Source organism: Panthera onca, chromosome Y (assembly GCF_046562875.1).
Source record: "Panthera onca isolate mPanOnc1 chromosome Y, mPanOnc1 haplotype 2, whole genome shotgun sequence".
Taxonomy (NCBI): domain Eukaryota; kingdom Metazoa; phylum Chordata; class Mammalia; order Carnivora; family Felidae; genus Panthera; species Panthera onca.
This window is the reverse complement of record NC_138358.1, coordinates 23,373,272-23,397,281: the sequence shown is the minus strand read 5'-3', so window position 1 is coordinate 23,397,281 and position 24,010 is coordinate 23,373,272. Positions and strand designations below refer to the sequence as shown.

The window sequence follows — 24,010 nt, the reverse complement described above, 5'->3', positions numbered from 1 at the left end:
GATCTCACGGTTTGTTGGACAGAAGTCCACATTGGCCTCTGTGCTGAGAGCTCGGAGTCTGCTTGGGATTCTTTCTGCCCTTCCTTTGCTGCACATGCGCGCGCGCGCGCGCACACACACACACACACACACACACACACACACAAACACTCTCTCTCAAAATAAATAAATAAATGTTAAAAATTAAGAAAAGAGTTATTAAGCACACTGGAGATTTCTCATTAGACCCATTAAGCTACCAGTTTGCTGATAAATAAAAGGTCAGAAAGGAGCATTTTATACCACTTTCCTGATAAATTTTAAAGTTTTAGAAATCTGACCTTTCTTAGATTCTAAGAAAAAATTACAAGAGAATAAAAAGTGATCACACCCTGCCAATAAGAAAACTCTAAAGTACTGTTTAAAACTACCGTGAAACAGTTTTCACTAAATCAAATATACTGACTGAAAACCCTCCAAAATTGGCATATGATAATGTGTACCGATTTAAAAATAATTACATATGTGAGTTATTATAATTTCACTCAATTTTTCATATGTCATAAACACAGCATTTACCAGTATAGTATCATTACCAATTCTGAAAATAGGAGGGAATTCATTTGCTGCTGAACATTTACAATTTTTGGCTCACCATAAAGATACAAAAGCTTGACTTATTACCAAGGTATAAGGACACTTAATTTTAGAATTCATACCATTTCTGACTTAAATTTTAAGTCAAATTTTTCTGTAAAGTACATTTGAAAACAAATGTGCATTCACTCACCAATTTAAAAAAAAAAATTTTTTTTAACGTTTATTTACTTTTGAGACAGAGAGAGACAGAGCATGAACGGGGGAGGGTCAGAGAGAGAGGGAGACACAGAATCCGAAACAGGCTCCAGGCTCTGAGCAGTCAGCACAGAGCCCGACGTGGGGCTCGAACTCACATACCGCGAGATCGTGACCTGAGCCGAAGTCGGAGGCTCAACCAACTGAGCCACCCAGGCACCCCCAACCAATTTTTAAAATTAAGTTAAAAAACAATTACTCCCTATCCTTCGAATTTGAACCTCTTCTTACTGCATAGACTATAATTTCATAGCATCTTGCATTCACTGTTATTTCACATGCATAACAGATTTCAAATAACACCGTTTAAAATCAGGTTTCTAGATAATAATTAGAAATTTAGCATCATACTCTGTCCTTTATAGTAAACACCTTCTCATAATTACTTTAAAAGCAAATTTGTTCAGACACTTACTTTTCACAAAAGTCATTGAGAACACCCCAATAATCTTCAGGAACAACAAACCATTCACAATCACCTGGACCAATATTTATATTAACAGAACAGAAGTTGTTATTCTCTTGGTGACCTGAAAAGGAAAAGGGAAAAAAAAGTCATCATTACACTGTAAATTCAATGGGAGAAATGTGCCTTTAAATAACTGGGTTGTTTCAAGAGTGAAAAGTAAGTGGTTATAAAGCAGTGTATATCACACGATAAGCAATAAATACTACATATGATATTAATACTACTTTCTCCTCCATAAAGAACTCCCAATTCTTACAAAGAGAATAAAAAAATTATTGAAGAGATAGGGTTTTCAAAATTTAACTGGGTCACTTAGCAACGTGCAACACCTCTATAGCTCTCATAAACATACCAATTTCATATTGACATATATTATAAATGTTTCTGTCCACAGGTAGGTAAATATTATTCAGGCATGGAGATTTAAAATCTGAAAATTTGGGGCACCATATAAACCAAAAAAAAATTAACAATTTTTTAACAAAAGATGTGTGAACAATCTTAATTTTTCAGAACACGTTTAAAGATCATGTCAGGATATAAACACTCTTATAGCAAGGTACCATATGTATGTCACAACAGGAACAAAATCTGTACCAAACAAAGAGAAATTAAAAAAAAAAAAAATGTTATGTTGAATTATTCTGAGCAAACTAAAACATACTGCACATTTCCTTTAAAATATTTCACACGGAGGGCTCATTCAGTTAAGCATCCGGCTTCAGCTCAGGCCATGGTTATTGTGGTTCGTGGGTCTGAACCCCATCTAGGCTGACAGCTTGGAGCCTGGAGCCTGCTTCAGATTCTGTCTCTATCCTCTCTATCCTCCCCTGCTCACACTTTCTCTTGAAAATTAGTAAGCGTTAAAAAGAAAAAAAAAAAAAAAGGGGAATTTGACACAGTTCTACAGGATAATGCTATATAAATAAATAAAAAGTCTGAAGGAGTTATAGGCACATATGACAAAGAGATAATCTATTAAGTTTGGTTCTCTCTCATAGATTTTACTTTTATAAAATATCCCAAACTGGATAATTGTCAAATTGAAATGAATCTGAATAGATTCTAATACCATATACACAAGAAAAAAAACAAAAAACAAAAAACGGACCTTCAGATGTGAAACTGCTTAGTATTACAAAGATATTAGTGACAAAAGAGGACCAAGATCCTTGTCTTGTTTCATTAATTACAATTCTCTTTTATCTCTTTCAAATTTATTCCCACTCATGATAAAGTATCACATAAATGAATTTCCAATAATGGGCTGGGAATAAAAATTCCAACCAATGGGTTCCATCTACATCAAAATCTCTGAGGAGATTTTAAAAATACATGGAGATCTAGTCCTCAAAGGAGAGCCTGATTCAGCATTTCTTCCAAAAAAGTTTTTAGCAGATTTCAATGACCAAAGAAACTCGGGACCATAAGTCATTTATAAATAGGTAAGAACCTATTTCTTAAAAAGTTATTTGGGGCACCTGGATGACTCAGTAGGTTAAAAGTCCGACTGTTGACTGAAGCTCAGGCCATGATCCCAAGGTCAAGAGATGGAGCCTGTATGCTTAAGATTCTCTTTCTTCCTCTGCCTTTCCCCCGGTAATGCATGTGTTTTTGTTCTCTAATTAATAAAAATAAAATTAGGGGATGCCAAACTATAGCGCATGGGCCAAACATCTGTTCCTGTGAGTAAAATTTTCATGGAACACATATATGCCATTGGTTTGCATTTTCTCTATGGGTGTTTTCATTCTACAAAATCAGAATTAAACAGCTGTTAACAGAAATCTTACACACTCTCATTAGTTCACACTGCTTCTTGGTAAAGTACTGTATTAAGACAGTTATAACCCAAAACCATTTCAACTGACATATGAGTATGGAGACAGCTTGGTGGGACAAATGTGCGTGTCTGCAAATTGGGAGAGATAAAATGGGTAGCACAGGCTTGGAGGAGAGGGGAACCCTTCCATGGAGAGACAAAAGAAGAGAAGAGAGGCTGTGGAAGTGTGGGACAGTATTTGGACAAGAGAAAAAACTTGTCTGGACCATGGACTGGGGAACAAAGAATACAAAGAAAGCCAGTTTCTACGCTGAAAACGGCCTTAGGAGTGAAGATTGTGGAGTTTTCAGACTTGTGTGACTTTCTCACAGGACAGAGCTGACATGGGTTGAGACTGGGGTGGAGGCAGCAGCCACTGAGCACGTAGCAATCTCAAGGGCACACTGGGATAGAACAGTCCTCTCCCTCCAGTACTGCGGGAAGAGTGGGAAAAGGAAATATTGCCCCCTCCCCTCCTCAAGGACCAAAGACCCTGCCAGAGGCCCTTTGTCAGCTGGGCAGAGTGGCACTATTTCAGAACCAGGTTCGCACCAAGCGGAATCCTTTAGGACATTGGGTTTTGAATGTCAGCTGAGTGCCTAAGCCAGGAGCAGGACAAACCAGCCACCTGTTCTACTCTGTGAGGGCTGCCTGAACAGCCTGGCTTGGGTCACCCAGTCCGGGAGGGGAGGAGACAGCAGGGTGTCTCCATTTTTCCCCCCATCACCAACACACTGGTGCTTCAGGGAAAATGACAGTGGCCCCCGTGGAGGCGGGACATGCTTACACCAAACCTGACCCTCTGTGCCTGACAACTGCATATGTACGGGAGTAGGACTGACACTGACCAAACCAGACAGCCTCTGCTCCAGACCAGCATGGCCACCGGCCTCAGGCAGCAACAGACAACTGTACTGTGGTTTTGCACTTTCTGATTTGAATTTTTGAATTTTAGTCAATTCTTATTTTACACACACACACACATTTTTTTTTTTCTTCTTGCTCTTGTTTTTTTAGTCAGGCATTTTTACTCTATTCTTTTTACACCTTTTCCATATCTCTTTCTTCTTTATTTTCCTCTCTGTCTTATGGTTTCTTTGATTCTCTGCCTGATCTTTTTCCCCACCCTGTCATTTCTCTCTTTGTAGGGGATAAGGCTTCTACCACCCCCACTTATTCATTTTTTTTCCAGGGTTACTTCAGTGAAGAAATGAAAGTTAACTTGGTCAAAGGTCCAAAACAATCCACCATGAGTACAGAGATAAAGCAACCACAGAGGTGACAACAGAGTGCATGCAACAGACACATGAAAAGACGCTCAATGTCACTCATCATTAGGGAAATACAAATCAAAACCACACTGGATACCACCTAACACCAATCAGAGTAGCTCAAATTAACAAATGAGGAAACAACAGATGTTGGCAAGGATGTGGAGAAATGGGAACCCTCTTGCACTCTTGGTGGGAACGCAAACTGGTGCAGCCACTTTGGAAAGCAGTGTGGAAGTTCATCAAAGATTTAAAAATAGATCTACCCTATGACCCAGCAATAGAACTGCTAGGAATTTACCCAAGGGATACAGGAGTGCTGATGCATAGGCACACATGCACCCCAATATTTACAGCAGCACTTTCAACAATAACCATATTATGGAAGGAGCCTAAATGCCCATCAACTGATGAATGGATAAAGAAGATGTGGTTTATATATACAATGGAATACTACTTGGCTATGACAAAGAATCAAATCTTGCCATTTGCAATGATGTGGATGGAACTGGAGGGTATTATGTTAAGTGAAATAAGTCAACTAGAGGAAGACAGGTATCATATGTTTTCACTCATATGTGGAATTTGAGAAACTTAACAAAACACCATGGGGGAAGGAAAGGGGAAAAAATAGTTAAAAACCGACAGGGAGGCAAACCATAAGAGACTCTTAAATAAAGAGAACAAACTGAGGTTTGCTGGAAGGGAGGTGAGTGGGAGATCTAGACTGGTGATGATGACCACTGAGGAGGACACTTGTTGGGATGAGAATTGGGTGTTGTGTAAGTGATGAATCCTGGCAATCTACTCCTGAAGCTAAGAGTACACTGTATACACTATATGTTAGCTAACCTGACAATAAATTATATTGAAATAAATAGACTTAAAAAATAAAAATTAACATATGTATCACATACTTCAACACTACATTAAAAAATGACAAATGTATATCCATCATATTAAAGCAAGGAAAGTGAAGTGCAAGTGGTAATGCAAATGTTTTTCTCCATTTCATAGGATAGCACTGTATTTACTAAAGGATGTTCTTGCTGCACTAAAAAATTACTGTACACTGAAATTATCAAAGTGATCACTACAAATTTATCTATCTCACAGGAAAACAATGGGCAGAATAATTAGAAAATGTAAAAATGCAGTATGTCATAAAACTTTTCATAAATACTTTAAAAAAAAAAAAAGAAAAAAAATAGAGAACAAAATCAAAGTCAGTCTCTGGCCAAACAAAAGTGGTGTATAGACAGTTGAGTTACTAAATTGTGTTTCACTACAGCAATTAACTACTTCTAGAGAAAATAAAATGGTTCCAGACTATTAAGACTTTTGTTGAGAACAGCTAACTCAATGAAGATGTTGAAAGCAGTACCAACAGTCAATTTTTTAAAAAGGTAAATAATTTTAGGTAGTTTTTCTTGCCCGTTAACAGGTGAACAGACTTTACTAAATGGCATTTGCTAAGTGGTATTTTAACTAACTGATCTTGATGCATCAACACCAAATGTACTTAAGTACTGAAGGATTAGTTTTTTATAAGTAATCTTTCCAGGACAAACTAGAGTGCGAATATTTTCAAAGAAGTTGAAAAACATTAAATCCTCCAAGAATGGAATCCAATCAGATGTATTACAAATAATGGTGGAGAAAATGTACAAAGGCAGACAAGCATTTACATGGACATACTAACAAAGTCTGTTAAGACAAAGTGCTTAGTGTCTATTGTTATTCACTGTGTTATTTACTGGGAGATACTTGATTGTGTGCCACTCTTCAGTCTTAAAGACTGAATGAATATTAGCTATATGAATTTTTCTCGGAAACAGAAGCCAAACACTGTGACCTGCTATGATATGGCAGTAGTGAAGAAATAGTAGTGAAGTCATTATTATAATCTTTAGAGCTGTCAGGGTTGGGCCTCAACACTTTCTGCGTAAGAACCAACCATCAGCTACTGTAAGTGAATAGTGACAGGTCATGAAAAGTTTGTTAAAGTCTTCAAAATGTGTCTTTAAAAAGTCAACCTAAAATTACAAAGGAAAACCTGTATTACAATAAAGTCACTTGCAAAACAGTATTTTTTGAATATGAAGTATTAGCAAGGTGTTTTATACATTTTCTGTGCTTTTAAAACCTGAACAATAGGGGTCCCTGGGTGACTCAGTTAAGCCTCTGGCTTCAACTCAGGTCATGATCTCATATCTCAGTCTGTGGGTTGAGCCCCACGTCGGGCTCTGGGCTGACAGCGTGGAACCTGGAGACTGCTTCGGATTCTATGTTTCCCTCTCTCTCTGCTCCTCCCCTGCTCATGCTGTGTCTCTGGGTCTCTCGAAAATAAATAAACAAATAACTGAACAGAAGCTAACGACGTTTTCAAGTATCAATCAATGCAGTGTAAAAAACATTCCCATCTGCAAAAGTCCACTTACAAATGAGAAGATTCTAGCTGACTTTCAATTAGAAAGGATTAATTCTAATGCAATAAAACATATAAGTAAGATGTCAAGTAAAAGAACCATAACAGAATTCAGTAAATGCCTTACACCCAAGTAAGATACTCAATAAAACATGCTTACACATTGACAACAGTATTTGGCAATACCTATTTTATGTGAAAATATATTATTTTAAGGATGAAATACATAAGATCTAATTACAGCATAGCTTTTATAGATACACACTTGTAGTTCATTCTGATGACAAGGAATGGTAATTTTAAGCCCCTATAAGGTGAAATTTTATTCTCCCATCAGAAGAAAAAAACCTCCTGTACTCATTATATATTTTCACTCTTGTCAAAAAAAAAAAAAAATCACAGAAACATTTTTTTCTATTATACGAGTACTTACGAAATATCCTCTATTATACCTCGGGGCTTAGAGCCTAAAATACTACCATCTTAAAGAAGTTTCATGGCTCCTGCATTAGCAAATTTCTGAATTACATTTTTAAAAAAAATTTTTTTTTTTTAAACGTTTTATTTATTTTTGAGACAGGGAGAGACACAGCATGAACGGGGGGAGGGTCAGAGAGAGGGAGACACAGAATCCGAAACAGGCTCCAGGCTCTGAGCTGTCAGCACAGAGCCCGATGTGGGGCTCGAACTCATGGACCATGAGATCATGACCCGAGCCAAAGTCGGCTGCTCAACCGACTGAGCCACCCAGGCGCCCCTGAATTACATTTTTAAACAATGTAACATAATTGTATAGAACAGAAAATATCGGTGCATTATATATTTTAAGTATTTTCAACGAAATTTATATTATATATAGTAAGAATAATAATTGATTATGATATAACTCTTAGTTGTAATTGTAGTGAAAACAATTTGGCAAACTCTGAGCTTGTAACCAATGGGATAAAGACAAAGCCTTTACTGCTTTAAGCTCCTTTACTCACTTAAGTGATTAACTGCCTTCTTCCCCGGATAAATTTTTTGGATTATTCTCGTGTTTACATACTAAATAGATTAAAAAAAAAAACCCACAAAAACAACAACACATAGAAGAAACTACTCTCAGTTCAATAATTACAAATATTTTGAACTATGAGAAATCTTTAAAATATCCTTTGGCTTTATTTAATTATACATGGGAATAAACTGGTTTTATGTGTGTTTCATATTTGACTCTTTTTTAATTATGCAAGATGTATTAGTTCACAAAAATAACCTGGTGTTCGACTCCCTGGAACTTTCATGTATAGCTGAACTGTATTCATGCCCAGCACAGTATGACCAAGGTGGCTTAGAAGGTTTCCTGCTGATACCACACGCACAAAAGCAGGAAGTTTAGTTAGCTCATGTAGCTGCAATTTCCACCTGAAATAAAGTAATAGATCAAAAGTGTCACCTAGTGAGAATTAACCAGATATTTGAAAATACTTGTTCCAATCAGAAACACATTTAAATCTCTAAGTATTATCCTTAAGGTTAGAATTAGTAATGTATAAACTATACCAAAGAAAAGTTTCCAAAATAAGTGACGATTGTTAAAAAATTAAATCATAAAATTTGTAAGTTTAGTAATGAAACAATTTTTATTTTCTAATTTTTAAATTTAACGTTTCAACAGTCCTCAGTAACAAAAATCTAATCGTAAAACTTAGCAAAAATCATTTCAGAATGCTATTATTTTTAACTAAGAGTTATATGCTAGCATAAATAACAAAAAGAATGATGCTAAACAACGAATAAAAGACAAATGTAAAACCAGGGAATTTCCAAACTTGTTATCTTAGCTGTACTTCATAAAAATAGAACTGGTAAACTTACTTTTTGTCATCGGAGAGGTCAATATTGGTTCCAAATTTTATGGTTTTAAAAGGTCCTTTCCTTCTTCTTCCAGAACTTTAAAAAAAAAAATTTTTTTTAAAGAATATTAAATTCCTGAATTTTGGACAGAAATACTGAATGAACACTAAAAGCTACTTACGAATCTGAAGATACGGATTCAGTATCTGAATAATCTTTATGTTGCATTCTTTTTTCATTTTCTTCCTATAGATAAGAAAAACATTCTTAGTACCTATTTCAGGCTAGTATTTCCATTACGTAAGTTAATAAAATATTTTTTCTACATGAGCACCACAGTTTCAAACTAAGCTCCTAGAGGCATACTTCACCAAAAAAATCCTGCATGTCCACACTAAATAAAATGCCAATAGCATGATACTCAACCTCCTTCATCATTTATGAAATTAATACTATAAATGTCAGTCAGGTATTACATAAATAAGAAAAACATATACCAATTCTAATTTTATTGTGGACCATCAGAGGTCTCTTAAAAATAGCAAATGAATTTTATTTTAAGCGATCTCAAGGAAATTTTGGAGAGAACAGAAAAACAAAACAAAAATAATATTAAAAATGTGGCATTTTTTTAGGAAAAAAAAAAAAATTCCGGAAGCACATGCTTAGCCCTAAACAACAAGACTTTATTCCCTATTTCAAAAGCAAAAAGTAAAATTTATTTCCCTATGACACTTTTCTGAAATGAAATTTATAGTTGTTTTTAAAGTTGCCACAAATTCTAAGAGATAATGGAAATAACACAAAAAACAAAATTAGGGTACAAGATATTAAACTTTTTTATAAGTGTCAAGGAGCAAAACACATCCCAACGCAGAAATGTGTGTTTTCATACAAGTACAAATATTCTATAGGTATACATGGTAAGAAAAAATAAGATTTACCATTTTTTAAAAGATTTACCATATTATATTATGATTTTGTGTAGACATCCTGACCTAGCCTGTGTGGATTATAGTAGCAAAATAAAGGGCATATATAGAAATTGTTTATAGTCTAATTTTTTGAGACAACACATGTACCTAAACAATAAAACACATAGCACTAGGAAGGAACTTAAAAGCTGAATAAAAATTCATGATGCTTTTCGGACAAAGGTTGCTATATAAATCAATACAGAAATGATGGTGAGACAAGTAGAAATGCACACTGAAAAGAATGAAATTGGATCCCTACTTTTTACCATATAAAAAAATTAATCCAGAATAGATCAATGACATAAAATTCTTACTATAAAATTCTAAAAATAAAACCCAAGAGAACTCTGTACAAGCACAAACTGGTCAATGATTTCTTACCTATGTTAACAAAGATAAAGGAATCAAAGTAAGTAATAATTCATCAAAAATAAATCATGTTCTTCAAAGGAGACCATTAAAAAAGTGAAAGATAACCAGTGAACAGGGGAAGTTTCTGCAAATTAAATACTTGTGAAAGTATTTGGATAAGCCTGTAAGAAGTTCAAAAGGAGCCACTCTGTCCTAATAACTTACTAAAAAGGTGAACAAACCTAAAAATCAACTATTGTCAGATGAGAAAATGAAGTGAGGACACTTCCAACCCTGGAGTCAGGTGAATAACAAAAATCTTAACAGCAGAACAGACCTCCACAGATAACAATGCTGTGCCAGTAAAAACTTAATGTAATTGGAAATTTGGCAAACACTCAATGTTGACATGTCTCAGAATTAAAAACTCCAATAAACCATACTAACCAAAATGGGAGTAGGAGTGAGAAGAGGTGGCGTGCTCCATGCTGTCAACAGCTAAACATTAAGAACAGGACACACTGAAGAGGGTGGGAAGGGTGGGGTGGAGGTAGGATGGAGAGCCAAACAAACCCACAGGGTTGTCTATGGGACAGTGGGACACTTTAGTCACAAAGACGAGAGAGGGAGAGTCTACACCTCCATACCAGGCACAGGGAACCCACAGGTGGAACAAGTAGCTCCAGATATTTGGGTTTAAAAAACCAGAGGAGCTTAACACTGGGTGAAGTAACACCTGGAATTTTAAAAGTGAGTGATGGGGCGCCTGGGTGGCTCAGTCGGCTGAGTGTCCGACTTCACCTCAGGTCACGATCTCGCGGTTCGTGAGTTCAAGCCCCGCGTCAGGCTCTGGGCTGATGGCTCAGAGCCTGGAGCCTGCTTCCGATTCTGTGTCTCCCTCTCTCTCTGACCCTCCCCCGTTCATGCTCTGTCTCTCTTTGTCTCAAAAATGAATAAACATTAAAAAAAAATAAAAAATAAAAAAATAAAAGTGAGTGGGCTGGGCTCTGGGAGAGCTGAGACAGTGATGGAAAACTGGGAACCAACCTATCCTTAAAGACAGGACAACAAAAGCTCTTATAGCACAAAAGCAGCAGTTTTAAAAGTTCCTGTGGTATACTGGAGGGAGATCTGTTTACTAATCAGAGAAGTGTGCTGGAGGGGCAGTGATCTTTAGAGGATATCCCCAGTACAGAAGAGAGCTGGAAAGCCTCATTTACCTCCCTCATCCAGGTACACAGACACCTCTGGGAACTAGCACAGTGTGAACAAACACTCCACCTAGCTTGCTAAAGGTGTGACCTGCCCCCAGGGCTTTCTGACATGCATACTTCAACCCTGACAGCCTAAGTAGGAGACTCCTCAGCACTCTCACACCATACAGGTACAAACCTTGCTATTACTGTGTGCCCCGTCCCTGTATTATTTTGTGAACTTGACCTCTGCAGGAATCCATCCCAAGTGGTACCCCAAGCCTGGCAGTGAGCAAAGAGACCCAAATGGCGCCAACACCATCCTAAACGGACTCCTGCCCTAGGGAGAAGGAAAGATAACCAATCACACAGGCCAGTCTTGCTGCCCCAGCAGTGGGCTTGGGGCAGATATCAGGTCTGACTACAAGTCTTGCCTATCAACTAAAGCTTCTTAGGCCACAGCAAAAACAGTGCCCTATACTTCAGTGGTATTGCATCTCTGGTAGATGCTTGGTCTGACTCAACTCACAGCCAAGGCAGCCCCAGATGAGCCCACCAATAACAAAGGGACTAAAGCCAGCCCACAAGAGGCAAACAGAGCCATTGCAGACACCTGGACTGAAGGCAAATGCAGCTCAGCTACAAGAGTACAGGAGATTCTCCAGGTGCCAGATTCTGGGGAACAGGTGACAGTGCAATGCAGGACACTACAGAACTATTCTGATAAGGACACCACTTTCAAGAGCATGAGATGTAGCTGACGTTCCTAACACAGAGAAACAGACATGGAGAGGCAGACAAAATGAGGACATAGAGAAATATATCCCAAGTGAAAGATGATGACAAATATCACAGCAAGAGAGCTAAACAAAACAAAGATAAGAATTTTTGTCTGATAGAGAATTTAAAGTAATGGTCATAAAGATACTCATTGCATTTGAGAAAAGAGTGGAGGATCTCACTGGGACCTTCAACAAAGAGACAGAAAACATAAAAAGGAACCAATCAATAACTGAATATTAAATATATAACTCAATTACTGAACTTAAAAATATTATGAGACTGAATGAACAGTTGACTGGTGGAAGGAGAGGAACAGATCAGAACTGGAGGACACAGTAATCAGAAGGAATCAAGCTGAACAGGAGAGTGAAAATGAATAATACAAAATGAGAATAGATCAAAGGAACTCAGTGACATCATCAAGCATAAAAACATTAGCATTGTAGGGATCCCCAAGTGACAAGATAGAAAAGGGGACAGAAAATTTATTTGAAGAAACATTAGCTGAAAACTTCCCTAAGTTTCCACCCAGATCCAGGAGGCACTGAAAACTCCCATCAGAATAACCCGAAGAAGTCCAAACCAAGACACACAGAAATGAAAATGCAAAAAGTGATAAAGAAAGAATTTTAGAAGCAACAAGAGAAAAGGAAGCAGTTACATACAAGGGAAACCCCAAAAAGCTACACGGTGATCTCTATAAGCCAGAAGGGAGTGCTGTGATATATTCAAAGTGCTAAAGAAAAAACCTGCAGCCAAAAATACTCTATCCAACAAGGCTGTGATTCAGAACAGAAGCAGAGATGAAGGTTTTCCAGACAAAAGTTAAAGGAATTCATAAACGTTGCCTTAGCAACGTTACACGAAACATTAAAGGGGATTCTTTGAGTGGAAAAGAAAGATCACAGGCAGGAGTAAAAAAAGAAGGAAACACAAAAACAGTAAAATTAAGTATTATCTGTAAAAATCAGTTGAAGAGATTTACAAAATACAAAGATGAAATATATGACACTACATACCTAAATAAAATGTGGAAGAGAGAGGAGTAAAAATTTAAAAATTTTAACATTTACTTATTTTTTAAAGAGTGAGAGAGAGAAAGAGTGCGAATAGGGGAGGGGCAGAGAGAAAGGAATACACAGAATCTGAAGCAGCCTCCAGGCTCTGAGCTGTCAGCACAAAGCCTGACACGGGCTTGAACTCAGAATGGCAACATCATGACCTGAGCTGAAGTTGGATGGTCAACTGACTGAGCCACCTATGTGCCCCAAAATTAGTGCTTTTAGAATGGGTTGAAACTTAAGTCATCATCAAAAAAGAAAAAAAAAAAAAAAAAAAAAAAAAAAACAGATAAACTCAATTCTCCAAAACCAACTGATGGTTACCCAGAGGGGAGGCTGGCTGGAATAGATGATGGAGGTTAAGAGTACACTTAGCATGAGGAGTACTAACTAATGTACAGAATTGTTAACCCACTATAGTGTACACCCAAACTAATGTAACTTTATGTTTATTACACTGGAATGTGAAAAACCTACTTCTTAGTAACTTTCAAATAGGCAATACAGTATTATTAATCATAATAACCATAACACATAATACACCCTTAGAACTCACTTATGACCTAAAGTTTGTACCTTCTCATCATCTTCACCTATTTTCCCTATCTCTTGATCAATCCTGTTTTTTGTAAGGTTTTCTTTCTTTTCAGATTTCACAGAAGTGGCATCATACACTATTAATGATTTTCTGTCTTACTCCACTTACATAATGCCATAAAGATCCACTCTTGTTTTTGCAAATGGCAGGCTTTCCTTCATAGTTTTAATGTTTTATTTTTGACAGAGAGAGAGTGCAAGCAGGGGAGGGGCTAAGACAGAAAGACACAAGAATCTGAAGCAGGCTACAGGTTCTGAGCTGTCAGCAAAGAGCCCTATGCAGGGCTCAAACTTGTGAACCATGAGATCATGACCTCCACTGAAGTCAGATGTTTAACCAACTGAGCTACCCAGGTGCCCCTTTCCTATTTTATTTTATTGTATTTATTTTATTTATTTTATTTTATTTTATTTTATTTTATTTTATTTTATTTTATTTTATTTTATTTTATTTTATTTTATTTTATTTATTTCACTTTTTATTTGTATTTTATTTAATTTTAATTTAATTTTTATTTTGTCATTTATTTATTTAATTTTAATTTTATTTTATTATTTTAATTTCTTTTATTATTTCATTTCATCTCATTTATTTCATCTCATTTTTTAATGTTTACTTATTTTTGAGAAAGACAGAGACAGAGCGTGAGTGGTGGAGGAACAGATAGAGAGAGAAGGGAGAGACAAAATCTGAAGCAGGCTCAAGGCTCTAAGCTGTCAGCACAGAGCCCAATGTAGCGTTCAAACATGGGAATGGTGAGATCATGACCTGAGCCGAGATCGGATGCTTAACTGACTGAGCCACCTAGGCGCCCCTCCTTTTTAAAATTTTAAATGCCTGAATAATATTCCATCTCTCTTTGTCTCTCTCTCGCTCACACACACACACACACACACACACACACACAATCTTTATCTGTTCATTTGTGATAGACACTTAGGTTGTTTCCTTGTCTTGGTTATTATATAAGCTGTAACAAACAAGTGAGTATAGATACCTTTTCCCAAGACTGGTTTCACTTTCTTCAAATATAAACCGAGAAATGGAATTACTAGATCATATAGTAGACCTATTTTTAATATTTTGAGGAAACTCAATAGAGTTTTCATAGTGGCTACACCAGTTTTTCCCAACAACAGTGCACAAGGCTTCACATTATCCCATATCCAACTTATCTTTTTGATAAAAGTCATTCTATTGCCTATTAAAGTGATACATCACTGTGGTTTTGATTGGAATATCCTTAAAGATTTATAATGTTGAGCCTCATTTTCCTGTTTCTATCTACTCTATTGTTTTTCTTTAAAGTTTTTATTTAAATTCTGGTTGTTTTTGTTGTTGTTGTTTTTGTTTTTTTAACTTACAGTGTATCATCAGTTTCAGGAGTAAAATTTGGTGATTCATCACTTACATCTAACACTCAGTGTGAGCCTCTTTTCAAATGCCTGTTAGCTAATTCAATGTCTTTGAAAAAAATGTCTTTTGGAATATTTTGTTCATTTTGTATTTAAAATAGTTTTTAAATTTTTATTTATTTTTGAGAGAAAGAATGCACATGAGCAGGGGAGGGGCAGACAGAGTTGGGGATAGAGGATCTGAAGCAGGCTCTGCACCAGTAGCAGAGAGCCCAATGTGGAGCTTGACTCAGGAACTATGAAATCATGACCTGAGCCAAAGTTGGATGCTGAAGTGACTGAGCCAACCAGGAACCCCTATTTTGTTCATTTTAAACTGGATTGTTTCTTTTTCTCATGAGTGAACAGCTTCTCTCTATATTTCACATACTATTGAATGTAAGATTTGCAAACATTTTTTCTCATTCAGTAGGCTGCCTTTTGACTCTGTTGATGGTTCCCTTATATGCTTTCTTAGAAGCTTCTTAGGGGCACCTGGGTGGCTCAGCTGTTAAAAATCCAGCTCTTCCCTTCAACTTGAACTCCACATCAAACTATGCGCTAGCAGCACAGCGTCTGCTTAGAATTCGCTCTCCCTCTTTCTGTGCCCCTCCCCTGCTGGCACACTTTAAGTAAATAAACTTAAAAAGAAAAAAAAAAGAAGAAGAAGCACCCTTTTAGTTTGATGTGGTTCCACCTGTTTACTTTTGTTTAATTTTGCAATAAATCCTTGCCAAGACTGATGTCAAGGAGCTTTCTCCTATGTTTTCTTAGAGCAGTTTTATGGTTTCCAATTTTACATTCAGCTCTTTAGTCCATTCAGTTATTTTTATGTATGGTGTAAGACACATCTAATAATTTACTTATCCCTAACTGATAGAATAATCATTTATTCCAAATAATAACAGCAATAAGTTGTTTGATTATATGTGTGCATGTTTGTAACTATATATATATTATATACAGACATATATATATGTGTATACCTGCTTATGTGTAAATGAAATGAGTAATAACAAGATTCAAAAAGCAAGAACGAACAATCAGGAATAATGTGGAGTTAATAAAGCACATGACTACTCCTGCAGCAATACAGTGTTATTTGGAAGTGGACCTGGATCAGCTGTTAGTGTATAGGGCAAATCTAGAGTAACCACTAAAATACAATCTCAAAAAGACTTATAACTGATAGTATAAGAAACAAGATAAAAAGGAATGCTATAAGATGATCAGTAACAAACAGTAACTACAACTAATAAAAAGAAGTAACAAAATAGTAGATATAACCAACTACATTAAGACTCACTTTGAATGCAAATGAAACCTGGAGATTATCAGAGTAAAAATTTAAGACCCAGATACATGTGGTCTATAAAAAAAAAACAAACCACACACAATATACATAAAAATACATACACCTTCAAAAATAAATGGATGGAGAAAGATATACCATGCTAACACTAGTCAAAAGAAAGCAGAAGAAGTTAATACTAATTTCCGACAGGTCACACTATAGAACAAGAGAGCGATCTCTCTCAAAAATAAACATTAAAAAAATACTATGGATAACTATATGTTCACAAATTTTATAACCTGGAAGAGATGAACCAATAACAACAGAAGAGATAACCTGAATGAACCAGTAACTATTAAACAAATTGCATCAATAATTAGTAACTCTGTAACAGAAAACACCACCATGCCCAGATGAATTTACTGTTGAGTTTCACCAAATATTTAGGAAAATTATGCTAATGAGCTACAATCTGATCCAGAAAACAGAAGCAGAGGGAACATTCTGTAACTATATTATGAGGTCAACAGAATGATTACCCTAATACCAAAAAACATCACCAAGACACTATAAAAAACCCCACAAGAAAAGAAATCTTCAGACCAATGTGTCTCACAAACACATGCAAAAATCCTCACAAAATGTTAGCGAGTTGAATCCAACTATGTATAAAAAAATAATTTTACACTATGGCCAAGTGGGATTTATCCCAAGTATGCAAAGCTGATTTAAGACTAGAAAATCAATTGCTGTAATGCATCATATTAAAGGACTGAAAAAGAAAAATCACATGATCATAACAAGTGATGCAGAAACGCAAACTCAAACATTCATGCATGATAAAATTACTCTCAGTGAACCTGGAATACTTAGGAACTTGCTCCACATAAGATACCTACAAAAAAAACTACACCAAACATGATAATGTACAGGTGAGAAACCCAAAGCATTCCCCAAGCCCAGGAACAAGGCAAGGCTGGTTCCATCAAATGATAGTTTGATTTTTTTCTTTCACCTTCAGTAGGTGAATAAATAAATGAACTGTGGTATGTCTAGAAAATTGAATGTTATTCAGAAATCAACAAGATACAACAAGACATACAAAAAACTTAAATGTGAAATGTGAAAAGGCTACTTTTGTATTCCAACCATACGACATTTTGGAAAAAGGGAAAACTAGAGACATAAAACATCAACGGTTTCCTGGGGCTGGTGGAAGGAAGTTATAAACAGGCAAAGGACATATAATTTTCATTAAAAAAATAATTTTGGGATTCTGGGGTGGCTCAGGTCATGATCTCATGGTTCATGAGTTCAAGCCCCATGTCGGGCTCTGTGCAGACAGCTCAGAGCCTGGAGTCTGCTTCGAATTGTGTGTCTGCACCTCCCCTGTTCACATTTTGTCTCTCTCTCTCTCTCTCAAAAATAAACATTTAAAAAAATAAAAATAAATAAAAATTTATTTAAAAGTAACAATTTTTGAAAATAAAAAATTTTTAATGTTTAGTTTTGAGAGACAGAGAAAGACAGAGCACGAGCAGGTGAGGGAGACACTGAATCTGAAGTAAGGCTCCAGGTTCCAGGCTGTCAGCCCAGAGCCCGATGTGGGGCTGAAACTCACAAACCACGAGATCATGACCTGAGCTGAAGTAGGATGCTTAACTGAATGAGCCACCCAGGCACTCTATGAACACAGAATTTTTAGGGAAATGAAATTCTCTGTATGATACTATAGTGGCAGATACTTATAACTGATATATTTGTCCAAACCCACAGAAAGTACAAGAGCGATCCCTTAAGGTAAACTACAAACACTAGGTGATAATGATGTGTTAATTGCAGACTCACTGATTGTAACAAATATACCATTCTCGAATGTGATGTGATAATGGGGGGAGAGAAGAGGGATATATCTGTACCAATTAAAAAAGAATTTTTTTTTTTTTACATTTATTTATTTTTTGAGAGACAGAGCACAAGTGGGGGAGGAGCAGAGAGAGAGGGAGACACAGCATCCAAAGCAAGTTCCAGGCTCTGAGCTGTCAGCACAGAGCCTGACAGAGGGCTCGAACTCATGAACTGTGAGATCATGACCTGAACTGAAGTCAGATGCTTAACCGAATGAGCTACCCAGGTTCCCCTCTGTACCGTCCAATTTTGTTGTGTCCCTAAAACTTTAAATATAAGACCTATTTTATAACTGAAATTTATATAAAAACTTATAAATAAATACAACTAATTAAAAAATAAGAACATTTTATCTTCAATACCAAAGACAACAGTCCAACTTAACAATGCACAAAGAAACTTGATACACATCTAAAGAAGGTATATGTGAAGACAATTTTATACTAGTTTCAGGTATACAATATAATGTGCAAAAATAACTCCACACCCTATGCAATGCCCATCACTATAGATATTATCCTTCAAATTCATAGTTTAAATTAAAAGAGAAATGTGAAAAACAAACTTAATTCAAAGAAGCGTTTGAGAAATGCATTTAGTGATCTGAACACCAATTTATTTATTTTTTGAAAGAATCCACAAAATTCTATCTTAATAACTGCTAGAGGATTCCACTGCTGACTCCCTTTCTAGTAGGCCTATTAGCAACCATTCTTTGTTATGTTTTTTAAACTTCTCATATATTTTGAGACCTTATAGATTTCTACTTCTGCAGTTTAAAGACTACAAATGAATGCTCATACTGGCAGCACATATATTAAAACTGGATCGATATAGAGAAGATCAGCGTGGCCCCTGCAAAAGGATGACACACAAATTCATGAAGCATTCCATATTTTTAGATATTTAAAAATTTGGCCACGATGATCCATGATCAAGGTGATCTAACAGTACAGAAGCCAATGTGCAAAGCTCAGAAGTACATTGATCAGTTATGTGAGCTGCTTACTATCAGAAAAAAATCTTGTAAGAAGATCCGTATCCTGGTGCTTTTTAATGTTTATTTTTGAAAGACAGACAAGAGTGTGATCTGGCAAGGGGTAGAGAGGGAGACACAGAATCCGAAGGAGGCTTCAGCCTCTGAGCTATCAGCACAGAGGATGATGCGGGGCTCGAACTCATGAACTGTAAGATCATGACCTGAGCCAAAGTCAGATGCTTAACTGACTGAGCCACCCAGGTGCCCCTAAAAGTTTACGTTATTATTTGCTAATGTCATCCACAACAGTTCATCTGTACACGTACTAAACCATCTCGTTCACTTTTTTAAGAGGTTAATTAACATTACTATGTTTTCTGGGGTCCCTCTCCCCAGAGAGGGACCTGTTTGTACACAAAGGGAGATTAGAGAAAACATGCTTTTGGAAAGCAAATAGGAATGGTTTCAAATGATTTAAACTTTTCATTGCTGTCCATATGTCGTTCTACATTCCTGGTGAATGATGAATGTTGCTGTCAAAATGCTGCCCCTTACCCATAAGGGTTGCTGGGCATTTGATGGCAGGAAGATTTTAAAAGCTAGACCAAAGTTGTTTTAGAATTTAGTTCTGTGAACCTGGTGATAAAGCAAAGAAAAGGTTCATTTTTGTAAAAATACTAGTTTGGAATAGTGATGTTAGACTTATCCCAATTTAAGAATATGAAATTAATCCCCAAGGATAGTTTTAGACCAAAAAAAAAAGTTTCAAAAGACTGCTGACTTATAATACAAATGTTGTCTACTTCCCTTTTCCACACAGGTCCAGAGCAATTAAAGAGAATGTAATTTCTGCAGGCTCTCAAATAAATGTTGTATTAAGCCAACTTCAGTTCATCCTTTAATGAATTAGAAGACTGGGTTACCCTCGATACATTTATATTCATTTCTTCCACTCCCCTTAATGTTTCTTAATCTCCTTTTACCAAAGATAAGTGAATAGTAGGGAACAAGGGTCCAAATGGTTAAGTTTCTTTGTACCCTTGCACTCCTAATACAAATAAACATGTTTTTAAAAACCAAAAAAGAAACATATAAAAATAAACACTACAAATGACACAGAGTATTAATGCTTCCTCTAGTGCCTTTCATATAAACAAAATGAAAACACCTTTTCATTGAAATGAGTATGAGAGCCATCCAATGAGTTTTCTTAATTAAAACTCATTTCCACAAGTATTAAGGAGACTTACTTTATCATTCTAATTAGAAATATTTTGGGGGCGACTATGTGGGTCAGTTAAGTGCTGGACTTTTGACGTCGGCTCAGGTCATGATCTCAGGGTTTTGAGTTAGATGCCAGTGGTACTGGGCAAGGAACCTGCTTAAGACTCTCCCCAACTCCACTCCCTCCCTCTGCTCATGCTGATGTGCATTCTCAAAAAAACAATCTTTCAAAAATGGGGGATAGGAGACAGTCATTTTGTTTTTCTATTAACAAAATATATCTTATCAACTCCACCTCTGCTAAGTTGTTAACAGTTCAGTAACTTCTAAGTTGCGGCATTTATAAATCATAATTATACAAACTAACCAGGTTGTTTTAAGAGTAATGTGCATTTAGCAAAATAATCTCCAGGAAATAAATACTCACTCTCAATGATTCTTGGAAGGAGGAGGCTTGGTATTGTGCATACTTTGCAATTGTAGTATGAGATCTATTACTTTCACAACGCCAGATTTTCTTGGTTCCAGTAGGATCCCAGTTTTCATCTGCCGGTTGCAACAACTGTGTTCTCACTTCCACAGTATGCTCATTGTTAGCTTCTACCAAAGTTTTGGTAGAGAAAAGTCCAAGATCTTCATAAAGAAATAACTAGTGTTAATAAATAAAACTGCATTTAATACACTAAACATTTAAAGGTACCTAGAAAAAGTTTTATGGAACTCCAATTTCCTAAAGATTGCTCAAGCCATTAGGTGCCAGATTTGCACAGCAACTCCTTGAAACATTAGATACAAAACATCATGACTAGCAGATGGAGTGCTTACAAAAAGGATACAATTTTACCTACATTTTATAGCTTAAAAAGTATTCTATTATCTAACCTTAATAACTAATGTATAGTAACACCAATTAAAAACTAAGTAAAAATCCATTCTAAGTGGGCCAATGTTGGTATCATCTATTAAAGATGTGCTAGAGACAGAAAAAGAGAAGAATCCTAAACTGAAGCTCAGAGGAAAATAAAGTTTCTGCCAGTGTTTTAAAATACTAAAATGTTGGGTTGGGTGCGTGGCTCTATCGGTTAAATGTCTGGCTTCAGTTCCAGTCATGATCTCGCAGTTCGTGGGTTTGAGCCTGTGTCAGGTTCTGTGCTGACAGCTCAGAGCCTGGAGTCTGCTTCAGATTTTGTGTCTCCCCCACCCCTCTCTCTCTCTCAGACCCTCCCCCACTTATGCTGTTTCTTTTTCTCTCTCAAAAAAAAAACTTTAAAAAAAAATACTAAAAATAGTAAAAGGATGTTCAAACTTTCTTTTTTTAATCTTACCTAATTTAAGAGCTCCAGCAAGGCCACGTATTACTGTAACAGGGTTTTTGGGATTTGTACAAAACTGATGTAATGGAGGAAAGAAAGCATCACGCTTGTTTTCCAACTGCAAAATTAAAATGTTTTGTTAGATCTCATAAATAATGATTAAGTATTACACTGCAAATTTGTACTCACTTTTGCATCAGTCATTTTTACATCTGATATATATTAACTGTTAATACCGTCTTGCTCACATTGCAGTACTTTACCATTAGTTTTTTTCAGGAAATTATTAGGAGTTAGTAACTCCTAATTTTCCTAATAACTCCCAAATTTCTTTTAAAAAACACATTTTAAATAAGCCATACAGAGAAAGACAGATACCATATGGTTTCACTCTTATGTGGATCCTGAGAAACATAACAGAAACCCATGGGGGAGGGGAAGGAAAAAAAAAAAAAAAAAAAAAAAAAAAGAGGTTAGAGTGGGAGAGAGCCAAAGCATTAGAGACTGTTAAAAACTGAGAACAAACTGAGGGTTGATGGGGGGTGGGAGGGAGGGCAGGGTGGGTGATGGGTATTGAGGAGGGCACCTTTTGGGATGAGCACTGGGTGTTGTATGGAAACCAATTTGACAGTAAATTTCATATATTAAAAAAAAAAAAAAAAAAAAAAAAAAACAAAAACACATTTTAATTTGATACAGTTTGAATATTATCAGTATTACACTATTCCAGCACATTACTCTAAAATTGATATTGATGATATTTAAGTATTTTAATAGTTAAATAATCTAAGTGTACTTTTCAAGTGTACTTCCAACTTCTTGTTTGAAAGATGTGGAATAAGTGAAACTTAAATCTCAACATCAAAGCATTTTAAAAACTAAAAGCAAAATTAGAAAATTTTTCAATAGGACCTCAAAAAGATAAATATTCACTTTGCTTTTTATTCCCTCAGTTTAGTTTGAAAGGTTTATTTTCATGTTTATCTCACAACTGCCCTTCACAATAAGATATGCATACATGGTAGTTGGTAAAGGATTAATATAACATTTGTAAAAGAAAAGGACAAATTTCTAAAATGATTTTAGAAATAAATAAATAAGTAAATAAATAAATAAATATTTATTTCTATTATTTAGAAATAATAGATCGCTATTATCTACATATTATCTATAAAATTATTCTTAATTCTTGTTCTTCAATATTCAGCTCAAAACATCTTTTGCATATGTCTTAGGAAATATAGTAAGGATAGTAACAAACTCTGGGGGAAGTGAATTAGAAATTATTGTGATAGGGGCGCCTGGGTGGCTCAGTCGGTTAAGCGTCCGACTTCAGCTCAGGTCACGATCTTGCGGTCCGTGGGTTCGAGCCCCGCATCGGGCTCTGGGCTGATGGCTCAGAGCCTGGAGCATGCTTCCGATTCTGTGTCTCCCTCTCTCTCTGCCCCTCCCCCGTTCATGCTCTGTCTCTCTCTGTCTCAAAAATAAATAAACGTTAAAAAAAAAAATTAAAAAAAAATTATTGTGATATACATTAAGTTCTATAGCAAATGCTGAAATTTATGAAATGCAAAAAAGGCACTTTAGCTTCAAAGTGAAATTTAAAAATATCTACTGTACTTATATTTACTTTAACCTTTATAATAACATGCTCTTACTGCTTTTATATTTGCAACCACTTTTTATGAAGATAGAAAAATTTTTCTAATTGAAGCAAAAATTCAAATGAATTTCAAGGTTAATAAAAGTAGCAGGTGGTAGAATGTACATTTAGAACAATGTTAACAAAAAAAGGACACAAAACAATTTTCTTTTGCTACTCTCATATAATCCTAGTCCATCTGTGAGATATGTACATGTAAATATTAGCTTCAACAAATCTTTTGGAATAAACCAGTGTGTCAATACCCTTTTCCACAAAGGACAGGCTGTAAATATTTTTGGTTTTAATGGACTACATATTGTTTTGGAACTACTTAAGTCTGTCAATCTAATGACAAACTTAAAAGCAATCAGAGACCACAAAAATAAAAGGCATGGCTGTGTAGCCATCTGTTTACAAAAATAGGTGGTGGACAATATTTAAACTGAGAAATGTTACTGAGAAATGTTATCATCCTCTGGTATAAAAGTTATGTTTTTTCAGAATCACCAACTTGTGAGAAAAAAGTTAATTTTCCCCAAAAGGGCATGTGCATGGCTTAATAATATATCTTCAAAAGAGAGGTAAGTTCAGACACTTGATATACTTCTATTTTGTCAGTGAGACTCA

At 35.8% G+C, this 24,010-nt stretch overlaps 1 protein-coding gene and 1 non-coding gene across 8 annotated transcripts in view; one reads left to right on the top strand and one right to left on the bottom strand.

Annotated features, from left to right (window-relative positions):
* Positions 1-24,010, bottom strand: part of LOC145714981 (lysine-specific demethylase 6A-like) — a 192,661-nt gene that overhangs the window by 22,281 nt on the left and 146,370 nt on the right. For all 7 annotated transcript variants that reach the window (XR_014137095.1, XM_081794572.1, XM_081794573.1 and 4 more), the window contains 6 exons: positions 21,751-21,856; positions 20,853-21,058; positions 8,845-8,909; positions 8,685-8,759; positions 8,083-8,231; positions 1,250-1,364 (listed from right to left, as the gene is read on the bottom strand). Coding sequence is in view for 6 of the 7 variants with exons in the window: in XM_081794572.1 (XP_081650698.1) it covers positions 1,250-1,364; positions 8,083-8,231; positions 8,685-8,759; positions 8,845-8,909; positions 20,853-21,058; positions 21,751-21,856 (716 nt within the window). In the remaining variant the exon portion in view is untranslated. The remainder of the gene's footprint in view (positions 1-1,249; positions 1,365-8,082; positions 8,232-8,684; positions 8,760-8,844; positions 8,910-20,852; positions 21,059-21,750; positions 21,857-24,010) is intronic.
* On the top strand, positions 19,016-19,122 carry LOC145715083 (U6 spliceosomal RNA). The gene has a single exon (XR_014137104.1). It is a non-coding gene; the product is annotated as a U6 spliceosomal RNA (small nuclear RNA).